The sequence below is a fragment of the Cyanistes caeruleus genome, chromosome 36 (assembly GCF_971803275.1).
Source record: "Cyanistes caeruleus chromosome 36, bCyaCae1.hap1.1, whole genome shotgun sequence".
Lineage (NCBI taxonomy): Eukaryota > Metazoa > Chordata > Aves > Passeriformes > Paridae > Cyanistes > Cyanistes caeruleus.
The window spans coordinates 1855185-1872101 of record NC_141737.1 but is presented as its reverse complement, the minus strand read 5'-3'; the positions used below and the strand labels follow the sequence as shown (position 1 = coordinate 1872101).

The 16917-nt window shown below is 51.7% G+C and overlaps 1 protein-coding gene and 1 long non-coding RNA gene across 2 annotated transcripts; both read left to right on the top strand.

Annotated features, from left to right (window-relative positions):
- Positions 1 to 1719: 1719 nt before the first annotated feature.
- Positions 1720 to 8404, top strand: LOC147647582 (uncharacterized). Its single transcript, XM_086871653.1, has 13 exons — positions 1720 to 1982; positions 2339 to 2410; positions 2499 to 2570; positions 2658 to 2723; positions 3175 to 3282; positions 3912 to 3983; positions 4072 to 4143; positions 4231 to 4329; positions 4781 to 4888; positions 5174 to 5245; positions 5869 to 5946; positions 6987 to 7152; positions 7682 to 8404. The coding sequence occupies exons 1-13, from the start codon at positions 1886 to 1888 to the stop codon at positions 7878 to 7880; spliced, it is 1281 nt and encodes a 426-aa protein (XP_086727779.1). The 5' UTR covers positions 1720 to 1885; the 3' UTR covers positions 7881 to 8404.
- A 4062-nt stretch (positions 8405 to 12466) lies between these two features.
- On the top strand, positions 12467 to 14509 carry LOC147647581 (uncharacterized). The gene is made up of 2 exons (XR_015281499.1): positions 12467 to 12834; positions 13410 to 14509. It is a non-coding gene; the product is annotated as an uncharacterized LOC147647581 (long non-coding RNA).
- The last annotated feature ends 2408 nt before the right edge of the window (positions 14510 to 16917 follow it).

Here is a 16917-nt window from a genome sequence, read left to right as displayed (position 1 = left end):
TGGCAGTTTAATTAAAAATGAATACCATTTACTAAAGTGAATAGTAATGTGGTATAAAAGAATACAGTTTAGTAAAATAATACAGTTTAATAAAAGATTAAACTTTATATATATAATCTACTAGCAATTAAGTATGATTAAAGCATAAGCAAAACCGTCCAGGGTACGGAGGCTTCCCACCCTGCTTCACGTTCAAAACAAAGCACTTCAAGCTAAACTCATATACTGTATGCTTATACATATTCATTAATGTTTCCTGTAAGTTTCCTCCTATTTCCGATTTTTCTGACTTTACATCATTTTCCTTCACGGCACATGCCTCACTTGTTGTTAGGAGGTCTTCAGTCTTCTTTTGGTGGTCTTTTGGCAAAGGCTTCTCCTCTTCCTCATGGTCCTTTGGATAACCTTACAGGTTTGTATGTGCGTACTAAGCCTTGTGTTATATTAATCTACTAATTAGCCTTATATTTACTAGTCCTTACGTCCAATGCTTAAATTTCTTCTAATTTTGGTCCATCTCAAGGCCATTTTGGTCTTGAGACACCATTTATCTTCTAAACTACATCCTGTACCTTAATTTTGACATGTAACATCTGCAAAGGGGCACATCTGCTTTGTAACACTGATTCTTGATTGTTTCTAATAATAACTTTAAGAACAGCTACAATTTAGTTAGCACAAACCAATTCCATTTATTACCACTGCAAATACGCCTTATGCACCTTTTTATTGGTTTCCATGCTAACGGCCTTGCTTTCTTCCTTGCTATGGATAAACCTGTATTTTCTCAATTTCTTCTTTTGCTCCCTCAATTGTTTGGCCTGCAGACCAGTTGCTAAGCCCATCCACATTCAGCTCTTAGTCTTCAGAGGGAAACTTTGAGCACAGTGAGAATCTCCCAGTGTGCAAGAGGGTCCCTGTGTGCCAGCTGCAGCTGGGGCCTCAGCCATCTCCTCTCTCAACAGGTTCCCCTCTGCAGCTTCACAGGAAAAGCCAAACACCTCCCTCAGGGACACCTGCACCACACATTTCACATCTCCATGCCCATACGTGATGTCCCTGTCACAGCTGCATTACCAGCTTGCTGCTGTGCAGATGCTGCCACCACCCAAAGCAAGGCCCTGTGTCCCTGAAGGGACCTGCCCTGCTCTGTGGCCTGGACTGAAGGTGGGTCCCTCCTGCCAGGGCAGGGCCTGACACAGCTCTTCTGTTCCAATAAAGAGATGGAGCTCTCACCCCAGTGTCTGGCTGGTACCACCAGCAAAGCCCACACAGCACCAGCCCCGGCTGAGCTCCATGTCCAGGAGCAGGCGGGGCTGACCACGGTGTGGGCAGGCAGGAGCCAGGCAGGGGCTGCTGTGACCAGCAGCGGGGCCTCGAGGGGCTGGGGGAGTCTGTGTTGAGTGTCCCTGGGCTGAGGGCACATTTCCTTCAGTGGCATCACCTGGGCCTGGACCTCCTCCAGTGCCATGCCCAGGAAAAGAGGCAACCATCAAGAGCATCTCCTGGGACAGAACATGACCAGCAATGTCAGCAGGCAAAACCAAGGTTTTGTTTAGCAATGACCCTTAGATGAAGTCAAATATTTACAATCAGTCCCGTACAGTTTGGAGTACAGATGGGAGTACACTCGGGGGGTACAGCCAAGGCCATGAGGTCACAGCAGTCTCTGGGGTGACAGCAGGCTGAGGTGACAGCAGGCTCTGAGGTCACAGAGGTCCCAGAGCCCCGTGGTTGCACAGCACCACAAGGACCGAGCAGTCAGTCCTTGACCACGACTGTTGTGGCAGCAGCGGCGGCGGCAGCAGCGGTGCTGACATTGGGACAGCGGTGTCAGGACAGTGGTGGCAGCAAGAGCTGCAGGACTGGCAGTGGGCAAGGCACCATGGCCTTTGCTCTGCGCCTCTTCCTCCTGCTCCTCCTGGCAGTGGCCCTGCCTGACAGGGCTGCCCAGGCTGCTCCGTGGCGAGCAAGGCGAGCAGGTGAGCCCAGGGCCTGGCTTCCCTTTCCTGAGACAGCACTTCCTTCTCCCTGGGAAGCGTTGGGGATGGTTTTCCGCAGGGCTTCAGGGAGGGTTTCCTCTATGGATGGGAGAGAGTCCCCAGGGGCCCTGGGCTGGTCCCGCTGCCCCATCAGGGATGTTGCATGGGGCCTGCAAAGAGGGTGGAGAGTGTTCAGAGCCAGCCCAGAGCTCTCCAGGCCCCTCTGCAACTTTGGCCATGTCCACTGACATCTGGCTCCCACGGCCTTTCCCAACCCCCTTGCAGTGCCCAGTTCCCTAAGGCAGAAGGGGGTCCCAGCACACCATGGAATGGTTCTGATCTGTGCTCCCTTCTAGATGAGGGTGGTAGGAAGGCTTCTCCAGCAGCTTGGCTTCATGAAGATTTTCTGCCTCTGGAGCCCCATGCAGGTATGTTCTCACTGTCCCAACAAGAAATAATCATTGACAACCTGTCACAAACCAGGTGACAGAAGCTTCTGTGGCTGTTGAGTTACAGGTGTGTCTGCATCAAGGACATTTCAAGCTCCTTTTCTGGTTGCTGCACGCAAGCCCAGCTCCCATCACGGGGGTGAGTGGTTTGTCCCTGCTGATCCCCCAGGCTGAGCCCTGGTTCTGTGGGATCCATTCATCTGAAATGGAAATACTTTCTGTTAAGGTTCTCTGAGAGGGAGGAATAAACCCACAGAAGACAAGATGCTGAGTGAACTGGATAGACGCTATGGTGGGTCCATGTCCTTCAGCCTTCTCCTGAGACTCAGCAGCCAGGGGCTTTCTCTGCACATCTGGACATGCCGTGCCTGGCACAGTGGGAAGGGATCCATGGCAGCCTTGCTGCCCCACTGCTGCTTTCTTGGCCTGCAGGGCTGTTTCCCAGCCTGGCCTGGCTACAGCTTCTCCCCAGCCTCTGCAGGAAGGCATTTGGCATCAGCTGACAGGGAGCCCAAACTGCAGCACAGGCCATGCAGAGCCAGAGATCCCTTGCAATTTCCCAGTCTTGGGGTAGATGTGGAATGGCGGCTCTTTGGAGGAGGGAAGGCTCTGGCCTGGCTCCGAAGTTTTGCTGGCTTCCTGAACCTTATTCATGACTTGGACAAGTATTGCCTTTTGAAGATGCCACCTTCCTGTTGGGGAACAGCCCCACCTGATCCAGCTGTGGCTCTTCTTTTCTCCAGAGATGAACCCTAAGGCTGTGCTGAAGGCAGCGTTTCCCGGAGGAAGCAGTGGCTCATGGGCAGCCTCTGCTGCAGGAAGGGAGGCCATGCCAGGCACAGTCCCAGGAGGTAATTGCTGTGCCTCTGGGCCTGAGCCCTGCTGAGGCTTGAGCTGCCATCTCTGTTGCTTGGCTTTGTGAGCACAGTGCAGAGGAATTATCCTGAGCAGGCTCAGGGCACTCGGCTACTGAGCAGTTCTGCTGAAGTCCCTCCATGGGAGACACATCCCAAAACCTGGCAGCGGCTGCAAGGAATGCCCATGGTGGGGAAAGGGCTGAGGGGAGGGTAAAGCTCCAGTGTGCCCTGAGAGGGCCTGGCTCTGTCCCCTTGGGCTGGGGGAGCTGTCCCAGCTGAAGGACGGAGGGCAGGAGAGAGGGCAGGACGGAGGTAGGGATGTCTGTGGCACTGAATGCTGCAGTTTGGCCCAGGGCTTAATGGTTTCCTCTGTGGCAGGGAGAGCCCCTGGGCCCTGGGCTGGTGCCGCTGCCCCACCAGGGATATTGCACAGGGCCTGCAAAGAAGGTGGAGAGTGTCCAGAGCCAGCCCAGAGCTCCCCAGGCCCCTCTGCAGCTTTGGCCATGTCCACTGACATCTGGCTCCCTTGGCCATCCCCCGACCCCCTTGCAGTGCCCAGTTTCCTAATGCAGAAGGGGGTCCCAGCACACCATGGAATGGTTCTGATCTGTGCTCCCTTCCAGATGAGGGTGGTAGGAAGGCTCCTCCAGCAGCTTGGCTGCATGAAGATTTTAAGCCTCTGGAGCCCCATGCAGGTATGTTCTCACTGTCCCAACAAGAAATAATCATTGACAACCTGTCACAAACCAGGTGACAGAAGCTTCTGTGGCTGTTGAGTTACAGGTGTGTCTGCATCAAGGACATTTCAAGCTCCTTTTCTGGTTGCTGCCCGCAAGCCCAGCTCCCATCACAGGGGTGAGTGGTGTGTCCCTGCTGATCCCACAGGCTGAGCCCTGGTTCTATGGGATCCATACATCTGAAATGGAAATACTTTCTGTTAAGGTTCTCCGAGAGGGAGGAACAAACCTACAGAGGATAGTAAGTCGCTGGAGACATCCAAACACATGGATAAGATGTTGAGTGAACTGGAGAGACGCCATAGTGAGTCCATGTCCCTCAGCCTTCTCCTGTGACTCAGCAGCCGGGGGCTTTCTCTGCACATCTGGACATGCTATGGCTGGCACAGCAGGAAGGCATCCATGTCAGCCTCGCTGTCCCACTGCTGCTTTCACGGCCTACAGGGCTGTTTCCCAGCCTGGCCTGGCTGCAGCTTCTCCCCAGTCCCTGCAGGAAGGCATTTGGCATCAGCTGACAGGGGGCCCAAACTGCAGCACAGGCCATGCACAGCCAGAGATCCCTTGCAATTTCCTGGTCTTGGGCTAGATCAGGTGTAGGGGCTGTTTGGAGGAGGGAGGGCCCTGGCCAGCCCAAATAACCTGGCCTTTCTCCTGATCCTTAACCATGACTTTAACAAATATTGCCACTTGAACATGCCACCTCCTCAATGGGGAATGGTTCTATCTGATCCAGCTGTGGCTCTTCCTTCCTCCAGAGATGAACCCAAAGGCTGTGCTGAAGGTGCCATTTCCCGGAGGAAGAAGTGGCTCATGGGCAGCCTCTGCTGCAGGAAGGGAGGCCATGCCAGGCACAGTCCCAGGAGGTAATTGCTGGGCCTCTGGGCCTGAGCCCTGCTGAGGCTTCAGATGTAAATCTCTGCTCCTTGGCAGTGCCTGCCTTTCAGGGATTTTGCACAGAGCATGGAAAAGGTGTTGAGAATGTCCAGAGCCAGTCCAGAGCTTTCCTCAGGCCTCTCTGCAGCTTTGGCCATGTCCATTGACATCTGGCTCCCACGGCCTTACGTGACCTCCTTGCAGTGCCCAGTTCCCTAAGGCAGAAAGGGATCCCAGCACACCATGGAATGGTTCTGATCTGTTCTCCCTTCTAGATTGGCATGGTGACATGGAGCATCTGGAAGTGCTGGTAAATGGCGGTTTGAAGACCTTGCCAGATGCTGGAGGCAAGTTCTCAATGTCCCTTTCCGCACAGAACAATCCGTGTCAAGGTGGCAAAAGCTCACTCATGTGCCATTTCCCTCAAGAGTCTGAAGGTTGACGGATTCTGGAAACCTTGCCCTGCTCCCTTCTGGAGCCCTGAGTGATCCCACAGCATTGCTGTCAGTGGGAGGAAGGAGCATTTAGCTGTCGATCCTCTTCCTGTGTGTAATGCCAGTGTCTCCTTCCGTGTGCTCTGTACAGCCACGGAGAAGAGCAGAGAGGGAAGGGCTGGGCTCAGGGCTGTGCCCTGGGGCTCTGCCTTGTGTGGCTCCTTTCTGGCCCCAGGGAACCTGAGATGCTCCTGCTCCAGCTGCCAAGCCCTGGCCCTGCTTGAGGCTCAGTTCAGAGCTGCTGGCAGCTCCAGGGAGTCCTTTCTCCCCTGACTGCCGTGCAAGGGGCTCCTTCCATCCCACTGTGGGCCCACTGCAGGCACGTGGTCCCCCTGCCCTTGCTACTGAGTTGAAGGCAGAGATGAGGAAGTGCCTTGGAGGGCAGCAGTCACCTGGGTGTACTCACTGCCACTCCAGCCTGAAGAAGAATCTTCAGCAGTGTCACGGGAGTTGTTCTGTCCTGACTTTCTTTGCAGATGAACCTGATGATGAAGATGATCCGGATTCCCAATCCATATCAGTTACTGAGCCTGATGATGAGGAAGATTATGAGGGTAGGTCAAGGCCTTTCCCCCTGGGAGAGCCGCCAGCTCAGAGCCCAAGGGTCGGCCACGGTGGCATCTCTGCAGGTGCCAGGACAGAGCCGTGCATGGTTGTGCCCTCACCCTGCGTGATCCTCTCACTGCTCCTGTGGCTCAGTGCTGCCTGTGCAGATCAGCAGACATGACTGAAGCTTCTGTGGCTGTTGAGTTATAGGTGTGTCTGCAGGGAGGACTTTCCCAGCTCCTGAGCTAAATTCTGCCAGCAAGCCCAGCTCCCATCGCTGGGGTGTGTGGTGCCTCCCTGCTGATCCCACAGGCTGACCACTGGTTCTGTGGGATCCATTCCTGAGAAATGCAAATACTTTATATAATGGTCCCCTGAGAAAGAAGGACAAACCTATAGGAGATAGTAATGTAGCAATGGGGGAACTCAAATACCTGGACATAATCCTGAATGATCTGGAGGGACGCCATGGTGGGTCCATGTCCCTCAGCCTCCTCCTGACACTCAGCAGCCAGGGGCTTTCTCTGCACATCTGGACACGCCGTGCCCGGTACAGCAGGAAGGGATCCATGGCAGCCTTGCTGCCCCACTGCTGCTTTCATGGCCTACAGGGCTGTTTCCCAGCCTGGCCTGGCTGCAGCTTCTCCCCAGCCTCTGCAGGAAAGCATTTGGCATCAGGTGACAGGGAACCCAAACTGCACCATGGGGCACGCACACCTTGAGATCCCCTGAAAATTTCCAGTCTCAGGCTAGTTCAGGTTTAGGGTCTGTTTGGAAGAGGGGTGGCCCTGGAGCATTTCCAAAACCGTGGGCATTTTCCTGATCCTTATCCATGTCTTTGACAAGTATTGCCTGGAGAAGACCAGCACAGCACAGAGAAATTGTGCCATTCGAGCTCAGGGGGTTGAGCAGTCTTGTGCCAAGGGGTGGCAAGGTGCCTGCAGGCCCCAGCTCTGGGGGAAACAGAGAACGTCCTGGCTGTATCCAGCGTGCTGCCAGCTCAGCAGTGGAGCACAGCAAAGGCTCACACTGCCCATTGCTCCCACAGATGCAGCTGGCACCACAGCACATGCTCAGAAGATCTGGGAGAGCATGAGAAGAGTTTTCTACCAGGGAACAGATGGTTTGATTAAGTTAATGGCCATTGTGGCTGGTGGAGCAGTTTTCCTGATGATGTGCTGTGCCGGAATCTGGTATTGCTGGAAGGGAAAACGGTGAGTGTTTTGCGATCTCAGCCTCAAACAGCTTCTTGAAAGGCTGCTCATAGTCAGGAAACATTCCCAGTGAGGCTGCTGTGCACTTGTGGGTAGGCCTTGGTTGCCCAAATAACTCTGCTGAGAGTTCTGCTGCTGCCCAGGCCTTTCATTGGCCTCTTAATTGCTGGGCCTTGTCCTGGGGAGCCCGCTGGGGCTGCAGCCAGTGCTGGCTGCCACTGAGGCTGCCTGGCCAAGAGCAGCCCCAGGAGCAGCGGGCAGAGGCAAAGCAAGGTGGGCAGGAGAAAGAGCGGGGACGAGATTGCCCTTGAAAGGCAGAGGTGCTCTGGGGCCCGCTCCCGGCCAGGGACCCTGCCCAGAGCCATCCCCTGCTCGCTGGGGCCTTGAGGGGCAGCTGTCCAGCTGGGCCAAGCTGTGCCAGCAGCTCCAGCCCTGCTGGGGAGCCTTGGCCGCTCTGGGCCCTGCTGTTCAGGAGGGTCCCTGAGTGCCAGCAGTAGCTGGGGGCCTCAGCCACCTCCTCTCTCCACAGGAGCACCTCTGCAGCTTCAGAAGAGCAGCCAAAGATTCCAGTGTCTGAGAAGCTGACCTGTTATCCTCGCTCTCCACATCTCTCCCTATCTGCTGTGCTGCAGCTGCATCCCCGTCTTGAGGGCATCCCAAGACCCACACCTCCCAAGCGAGACCCTCTGCCCCTGAGCCCCCTGGCCCTGTTCCCTGGCCAGGACTGAAATTGGGCAGCCCCTGTCCACCAGAGTGTTGCCGCCTGTTAGTTTGCCTTCATTAAGTATGTTTGTTCACCTTCATTGAGTTTAGAGTTGGTTTGCCCCAGTTACTCCCCACTATCCCGATATAGTTTGTTCCCAGTTGCCTGTCATTGTAAACCTCTCCCCTCTTTCCAGATTGTTCCCCATCCATCACTTTGGTCCTACCCCCAAGCCCTATCAATCTATGTACACCACACCTTTTGTTCTGGTTCCTTCCCTGCTCATCATCCCTTACTCGATGCCCTATTGGTTGTATAGCTATCCTACCTCCCCCAAGTCCCTACCATTGGATTTGTGTATTGTAACCCCTTCCCACAACACCTCCCCTGCTGCAATATTATTGGTTGTTGTATGAGCCGCCCACGGGCTTTAAAACCTGGCGCACAGAGGTGCCCAGGGGCTCGGCTCGGACTTTCTCCTCGAGATCCCATCCCTGTCCCTCATCGCCTTCTCCCTGCACCTGCTGGAATAAACTTGTTCCTGGGAAATTGGAGGACTCCGAGCACTCTCTCTCCCTTTACTTCACCTCGTGTCGCCCTGCATACTATAGAGCCCAAGCCCAAAGGAGCTCTAGAGGTTCCAGGTCGAGCCACATAGTGCTCACCTGGTTCCCCACTCCTGCCGCCGACGCTTGGCACAAGCTAGCCGGGGCGTGAAGGGCCGAGCAGGCAGCGACACCAGAGCAGGGGTTGGCCCATGTTTTTTGTTCAAATAAAGAGATGGAGCTGTCACCCCAGTGTCTGGCTGGTACCACCAGCAAAGCCCACATGGCACCAGCCTTGGCTGAGCTCCATGTCCAGGAGCAGGCAGGGCTGACCATGGTGTGGGCAGGCAGGAGCCAGGCAGGGGCTGCCGTGACCAGCGGTGGGGCCCCGAGGCGCTGGGGGAACCCGTGCTGAGCGTCCCTGGGCTGTGAGGGCACATTTCCTTCAGTGGCATCACCTGGGCCTGCACCTCATGAGGCACACAGGGAAAATTTGGGCTCTCTCCTAAGGTGTGCAGGGATTCCCCATGAGGAGTGCAGTGGGGTTAAATTGAGAGGGTTTTTTACTCTTCTCAGCACAGCAAAGGGGACAGTCTTGGCCAAGGTTTTGCAGAGCTGGGAGGAAGCCTCTTGTGAGCCCTTGGGCCCGGCCTGTGGGCACAGCGGGCAGGTGGAGCCCATCCCTTGAGGCCAGTCCGGGCTGCTCGGGCCAGGCTGGGCCGGGTGAGCCGGGCCATTCTCTGGGGCACAGGAGGCACCCAGGGCTATAACTGGGGCCGTGGCTTTTCAGCCTGAAGGGAGGCTGGCTCTGTTGGTTCAGAGGGCACAGCTTAGATCCCAGTTACCTTTGTAAACCTGCTGGGGAAGTGTTGAGGGCAGAGAGTTCCAACCCTTCTCACTGGGAAGCTGGGCTGATGCTGTGGGGTTTTGTAATTTTTGCCCTCTAAATTTGTGTCCTGGCAGAGGATTAAGTTGCTCTCAGTAAGCCCCTTTTCTTCTTGGTGCTGTTGTAAATGAAATTAAAATCAGACAACTAGATCTATTGAATTAACAGCAATTAAATAACAAGGGAAAAAATTATACAACTGAGTGAATTGAATACAAGGATGCAATATAATAAAATAATACTATTTAGTGGATTGAATAGAAATTTAGTATAAAAGGAAAACAATTCAGTAAAAGAGTACAATTTAGTGAATATCTTCATATATATATATATATATATATGTGAATATAATTTGCTAGTAATTGAGTATGATTAAAGCATGAGCAAAACTGACTGGGGTATGGGCAGGGCTTCTCACCCTGCCTCACGTACCAAAACAAAGCAATTCAAACTAAACTTATATACTGTATGCTTATACATATTCATTCATGTTTCCCCTAAGTCTCCTCCTGTTTTTGATTCTTTAATTTTACATCACTATTCTTCATGGCGCAAGCCTCACTTGTTGCTAGGGGGCCTTCAGTCTCCTTTCGATGGTATTTTGGATGAAGGCTTACGCTCATCCTCATTGTCCTCTGGATAAACTTACCGGTTTTGCATGTGTACTAAGTGTTATGTAAATAAGCATTGCGTTCCACTAATTAGTCTTACACTTCATAATCTTCAGGCCTATGCCTAAAGTTGTTCCAACTTTATCCATCTCAAGGTTGATTTCTTCTTGGGACACCACTTACCTCAAAACTACATCCTGTACCTTAATTTCAACACGTAACATCTGCAAAGGGGTACATCTGCCTTGTATCACCAATTCCCTTGATTGCTTCTAATAACAACTTTCCAAATAGTTACAATTTAATTAGCACAAATCATTTCCATTTATTACGCTCCCCAAATTCCACTCCCAACATCTCCCCCGCTTCCAGCTCAGGATGGTGCCCTGATGAGACCCCTCCCCAAATCCCACCCCCAAGACACCTCCCCATTGCTGGAAAATCCCCCAAATCTCACTCCAAAATCAGAAATCCTCCCTGAGACCCCTCCCCAAATTCAGGCCTCCCCAAAATGCCCCTCCTCACTGGGATTAGGACCTCTCCCCATCAATGTAAATTCCCCCAAAAGACAAAAAATCCTCCCCAAATCCCCTTCCCAAAATCAGAACTCCACCAGGACCCCTGAATTTCCCCCCAAAACCACCAAATTTCCTCCCCCACCAAATCCCCAATTTTTTTCCCCAAACCCCAAATCCTCTCCCTAAAAACCCAAAAGTTCTCCCCAAAACCCCAAATCTCCTCCCCAAACACCCAAATATTAGAAAAAAGTCCTTAAATTCTTGCCCTAAAACCCCAAAATTCCCCCCAGGACCTTCAGAGTTTTGCCCCAAAACACCAAATTTCTCCCTGAACCCCCAAATTTCTCCAATTCCACCCCAAATCCTGGGAGAACTCCCCAAAAAACAGCAAGCCTTCCCAAAACCTCCAACAAAACTGCAACTCTCTCCCCAAAAATCACCAAAAATCTGAGAACATAAATTTTTTCATACCTTGGGTGGGGGGAGAAACACCAGAAATCTCAGGATTTCTCCCGTATTTTTGGGGAGGGGGGTCTCCCTGCTTCCTGTCCCCCCAGGTGACCCCACCCCAAAATTCCTGCCCCTCGGCCCCCCAAATTAAGTGTAAATAAATAAAAAGAGGAAAAAAGGAAAAAAAAAAAAGGGGGGGGAAGGTAAAAAAAAAAAAAAAGCCAGAAAAAATTTAAAAAAACCATTTTCTCACCTCAGTTTGGGGGGAGGGGGATGGAGGAAATATTGGGGGAGGGGGTGAACCTCCAGAAAAAAAAAATTGAGGGACCCCCCGTGTCCTGGGTTGATTATGATGTTAAATTGTATCCCCATTCGTCCACCTAACCCAGACACAGATTTTGTATTCTTAAAATTCCATCTAAGAGTAAAAGTGAGTGGAAAAGAAGCACCGGGTCTGTTATCAGACTGTAATTGCTCCCCACACATCGGGAGTTTTGACTACAGCACAGACAGACACAAGACACAGATCGCCTTGGCTTTCCAACTAGCCAGAGCAGAGAGGTCTTCCTGGACTGTTTTCTTTCCCTTTTTCTGAAACGAATCGAACCTGCTCTGGACTGGGGACTCGGGGGAGCACCGGGAGCTTGCACCCGTGGACTACCGGGAGCCCAGCCTGGGCAGCGGCATTTTCCAGCGCCAGAGGGACTGATAACAGAGCGAACACCCACAGGAAAGAGACCCTCTGAAGTTTGTCATCTCTTCTGAATGGCGAGAGGTTTTGTAATTTGATATCGTTCATTCTTGTGCTGGGTAGAGCTGTGCCTGTGAAATCAACAGGATTTTTCCACTTCTCTCAGAGAAATCTCTTCCGAACCGGTTGAGGGGTGGGAGAAAAGGGCCACCTGGGTTTGCTTCCCGGGGGGAGGCCCATTGGAGGTTTTCTCCCAAATTTGCCCTAAACCAGGACAGCGGCCCTCGGCAGTTGGCGGCCTTTGGGGTGGAGCCCAGTGGCACGCGAGCGGCCTTTGGTGGCTGCTGTCGGCCGGCGGCTGGGCAGACCTGCTGTCGGCCGGCACCTGGGCAGACCTGCTGTCGGCCGGCGGCTGGGTAGACCTGCTGTCGGCCGGCGGGCCGCCGTGTGACGCGTCGAGCGGCTCTCCCCTATCGGCCTGAGCGCCTCGCCGCCTTCGCGTCTCCCTGAGAGGGAAGGAGGGAACCCTCAGAAGCCGGCGGCGCTCCCTCCCGCGTCTGGGCCCGAGCAGATGGCGGCCCTGCTCCCGCCTCGGTTTCTGCCCGGCTGGCTCGGTCAGCGGGGCTGCCGTCCGCCTGCAGGTTTCGGTGGGGCCGGCCGGGGGCGAGCGGGAAGGAAGCCGCCGTCGGAGCGAAAGCCTCCGAGAGAGCGCCGGCGAGAAAGCTTCCTCGGAAAGGGAGGAGACCGAGCCTCAAGCCGCCGGCGGCCCCGTCGGCCCGCTCCTCAGCCCCCGCAGGTGTTGTCGCGGTGCCGAGCGGCCGGCCGCTTGAGGAGCCGCCTGGGCCGTGGGCGGGGAGGGGCCGACGGCGGCGGCCCGAACCCAAGCCGCAGGGGGGCGGGGAAAGCCCGGAAGGCGGTGCCAAGGCAGGGTGACGTCAGAGGGCGGGGCCGCCCGGCGAGCCCCCGGAGGCGGGCCCGGGGCCAAAGACCTGCGCGGAGCGCCGAAGAGCCGGCCTGTGCAAGCGGCCGCCCGCTCGCCGCCTCTGCCGGGGATTCGAGTCGAGTCACGCCGGGGGCCGGCGGCTTCCAGCCGCGTCCCACCGCCCGCTTCCGCCTGCTTCCTTTTCCCCGCTGTCCGCCCCGAGGTGCCGCTTGCTGGCTGGTGCCGTGTCTGCTCCCCGCGGGGTGGGGACGCCCCGTTGCCAGCCTGTGCAAGCGGCCGCCCGCTCGCCGCCTCTGCCGGCGACTCGAGTCGAGTCACTATGACTCTTAACAGAGGTAAGTTTGCATTCCTAACTGGGCTTAGCCGCTGAAATCAGACCTCCTCGTGGTCCCGCTGGATACCCGCAAGGGTAACTAGCTGATTTCTGCCCCAGTGTGAGTGAGGTTGTGTTTTTCACTGCCTCCCTGCCTTTGGACTCGCCACCCAAAGTGCAGTTTCACGATTTTGCGTCGAAAAGTTATCGGCAGAAGCTCCTTAAAAGCTCCCTGCCTGAAACCGAGCCCGCGGTCAAGTTGGGCAAAGCTGACAGCGCTTGAGGTGTGCTGTTAGTCAATATTCTCTCAATTGGACTTAGTTTTACTTTGAAACGGCACCACGGTAAAGGCTTTAAAGCTACTCCGTGTGTCCACGGCGACTCAAACTAATTTTAAAGACCGGTATATAAAATCGCCACAAAACCCAAATTTTAAACCCTCAGAATTGGGAAGGGAGGTTTGGAAAAGTTTAAAACTGGAGTTCTACAACTCGATGCATTGTGCCGAAGAATGTAATGCCCATTGTGTGGGGCGGGAGGGGCTGGAGGAATACCCTGATGTGTACTGTGATGATACAATGACTTGCTTATCTCTAGATGATAACGGGATTGATAAGAGCCAGGAAAAGACTGCCACATCCCCACCCACCCAGGAAGAAGCAGCAGTTTTATCAGAGCCAGAGGAAACCGCTATTCAACCACCAAACAATGGGGAATCAGAAGACTGCCCTGTCATATCAGTTCCAGATGAGAATCCACCCTGCCCGTGCTGCGGTATTAAAACGAATAAAATGCCTGGATTAATTGAACATTTACTCAGAGCACATGGAATTAGAGAATGCAAATTTAAATGCACCAAATGTGATTTGGAAAATACAAATTTTCACAGCATTGCCTGCCACTATCCAAAATGCAAAGGTAAAATAAAAAAAAAATCCCCAGGAAAATGGCCCTGCAATGTATGCCAGATGAGTTTTCAAACTAAAATTGGACTGGGACAACATAAAAGAATTGCACATCCAGCAGTCAGAAACCAGGAGAAGCTAGAAGCCATGAGACCAAAAGAAACATCAGCAAGAGGAGCCCACAAGAAATGCTGGAGTGAAGAGGAGGAAAATCTGCTAATCCAACTAATAAAACAATATGAGGGTAATAAAAACATTAATAAACTGATTGCTGAACACATCCCATCCAAAACTGCAAAACAAATCAGTGACAAGAGATGCTGTCTGATGTTAAAACAACAAGCCTCAACTGGATTACAAACTAACAGAAAAACAGAAGAGCAGCCACAGGAAAAAATTCAAAAGCCATCAAAGCGTAAAGAAACCAAAATAAAGCAGTTGAAAAAACACTAGGAAGATATTATCCCATCAAAGATCAGTGATGGCACCTTCATTTTGTATCAGGAAGCCTTCCAAGAAATTCTCAAAAAGAAAAATAAGAATCCCACCCACACCATTAGTGAAATAACCAAAGACTGCATGAAGGTATTTAAAGAGATGCACAGCTGGGAAAAGAACACGGCCTCGTCCATGGGGCTGTGCCTGGCTGTGCTGCTGGAGCTCCACTGAGACGTGATCTGGGAGGCTCTGTCTGCTGTGGCCACCTGATCCAGCAGGCATTCTCCATTTATTTCAAGACTGTTCTTTTATCATTTTTCTGTAGTGTATAAATAAAAGATGTGTTCTAATAAACAGACTGCAAGACTGTTCTTTTGCTGCCCAGGGTCTGCAGGGCATAGGGGAAGAGGGGGAAAAGGGTCTTTGTGCTCAGCAAGCTGCCGAGGTGTGCAGTGGTGCAGGAAAATGGCCAGAAGCCCCTTGGCCTTTGGTGGTTCTGCTGAAGGCACAAGCCCTGTCCCAGCCTGGCAGCACCATCTGTGTCCTCCTGCCCGTGTGGTGCTGGCTGGATTGCTGAGGGCTCCCAGGTGCATCTTGATCCAGCTCCATGAGCAGCCCCCAGGCTTGATTTGCCTTGTTCCTGACAGCCGGCTGCTCTGGTGCTTCCCTGGGGCTCCTAACTGGAGCAGGTTTATCTGAGGGGGGTGAGAATGCCAGGATGTGCCAGGACCAGAGCCCTGGGGTTTCCAAGGAAGAAACCATCAATCCCCTTTTCCAGGAGATCCCAACCCTCTGAATCACACTTGGGATAGAGATCAGCGGAATGGTTGGAGTACTTAAGACTGGAATGCTGGGAATAAAATCTGGTCTTTAATGAACCCCATTTCCTGATGGGAAATAATCCAGGATTTCAGTTCCTGGAACTGGAAAAAGAAGGAAATGTTTATTTGGGAGGTGCCATAGGTGCTCCTGGATGGGGGATTTCCCTAATCCATCCTTCCCTGATTGAGGAATGGAAGTTTGTGGGATGAGCCAGGATTAAGAGACCCCTCCCTCAGGTGTGTGATCCAGGATTTTTCTGCTTTTTCCCAGCCCAGGTGAGCCATGTGCAGCCTTCCAAATGGATTGGTTCAAACCAGGAAGGATTTTATTCCCCATGGGAATAAACCTGGGCTCCAAAACACTCCCAGAATGGCAAAATCCTGATTTTAGCAGCTTTTTCCAGCTCCACATTGGAGGAACTCATGGATCTGCTGGATGATGGGTTCTCATCCCAAATAATCTGCCTGTTTGTCTAGGAACACTCCGGTGATGGTGCTGATACAAGTTGTGCTGATTCAGTCTTCTGAGAGTTTTGGGGATTTTTTTGGGGGCGGGATTTCAGGTGTCTGAGACAGCAGGGAGTGAGGCAGGAGAGAATCCAGATCCAGAAAAATACCAGATAGTGCTGGGAATAGGGAAATCGCAGTAGAAACAAGCACAAAGGAACTGGGAAAAAAAGCATTTTTAAGACGGGAAAAAAAGGATAACATTCCAACCAAATGCACTGGATGCGTATGGATGCTGAAAGCAGGCAGGGAGCACAGAGCCTGTGTGAAACTGAGTCACACAGGCTTCTCTCTCTGGCCTGGGAAAGCATAAGAAGGAATCCCAACAGTCCTTGTTAAAGGACACCAATTGGCAGGTGTTGTTTAGTCGAGGGCTGGTGTTCCACTTAAGCAATGAAGGTGATGTGTACCTTTAATGAGCAATGGGAGTTTTACCTCTCAGACCTTCTCGAACATGTGTATAAAAGAAGATTAAGAATAATAAACTTTGCTCTCTTGGACAATGCAGCCAAGGGAGTCAGTGTCATACTCCTCGCCGTTCCTAATACAGTGCGAGAGAAAAGAATAACTTGGAGGTGGAATAGGAGAAATTCCAACACAACAGGTTACCAAGGCCTGGGAGGGCCCAAATTTTTCATTTTATTTGGGAATTTTTTTTGTGTTTATCAATGTTATTGCATTTTGGTTTTTTCCAGGAAAATCCCGGTTTCTTTCTGATGGGACTTGCAGTTGCCTCCTGTTCTTGTAGTTCTGATTTTGCCCATCCTCATTCCCAAAATTTTTTAGAAATTTCTGTAAAATGATGAAAATGATGATGGACTGTGGCCTTTTTTCTTTCTCCTTACTTATGATGCTATTGCAGTGAAAAGAAGAAGAAAAAACACTGATAAGAAATGGTAAAAAAAAAGATAAAAAGATCAGCATTTTACCATGTATCAGTGCTTGGCTATTTGTTTTAAAGCTTTTTTGGCAAATGTTCTTTTTGCTATAAAATAGAATTATATGAAGCCCTGAAGAGGTTTAAAAAATAAGAGAGAAAAAGTAAATTATAATTTAAAATTTGGCTTCTTTTTCAAAGGAGCAATGTTTTTAGACTACAAAAGTGTCGTGGTTTTAAAGCAGTAACTAAAAAATTACTAGAAAATTTACTTATTTCTTGCTATGAGATGTGGATTAGAACAAAAAAAAAAAAAAGAGCAAAAAAAAAAAAGAGCAAAACAGGCTTAAAACTTAAAAGGAATAAAGTAAGTTCATTAACAAAACTACAAGAATAAGAACACCAGAATAAACCTCCAGAAAAACCTTTTTATCCCCCACTACTTAACCATTCCCTCGTTCAAATGACAACATAGAGACAAAAATGTTTGGAACTCAGGTGTTTAAAACAGTCCCAATCCCTGATAGAGTCTTTTCATCAGCCTTTGTAGAGAAACA

Excerpts from the sequence above, each read along its gene's own strand:
- LOC147647582 (XM_086871653.1), top strand. The coding sequence starts at position 1,886 with ATGGCCTTTGCTCTGCGCCTCTTCCTCCTGCTCCTCCTGGCAGTGGCC. Across the intron at positions 1,983-2,338 it reads GTGGCGAGCAAGGCGAGCAG|ATGAGGGTGGTAGGAAGGCT; the intron begins GTGAGCCCAGGG and ends GCTCCCTTCTAG. Across the intron at positions 4,330-4,780 it reads TGAACTGGAGAGACGCCATA|AGATGAACCCAAAGGCTGTG; the intron begins GTGAGTCCATGT and ends TCCTTCCTCCAG.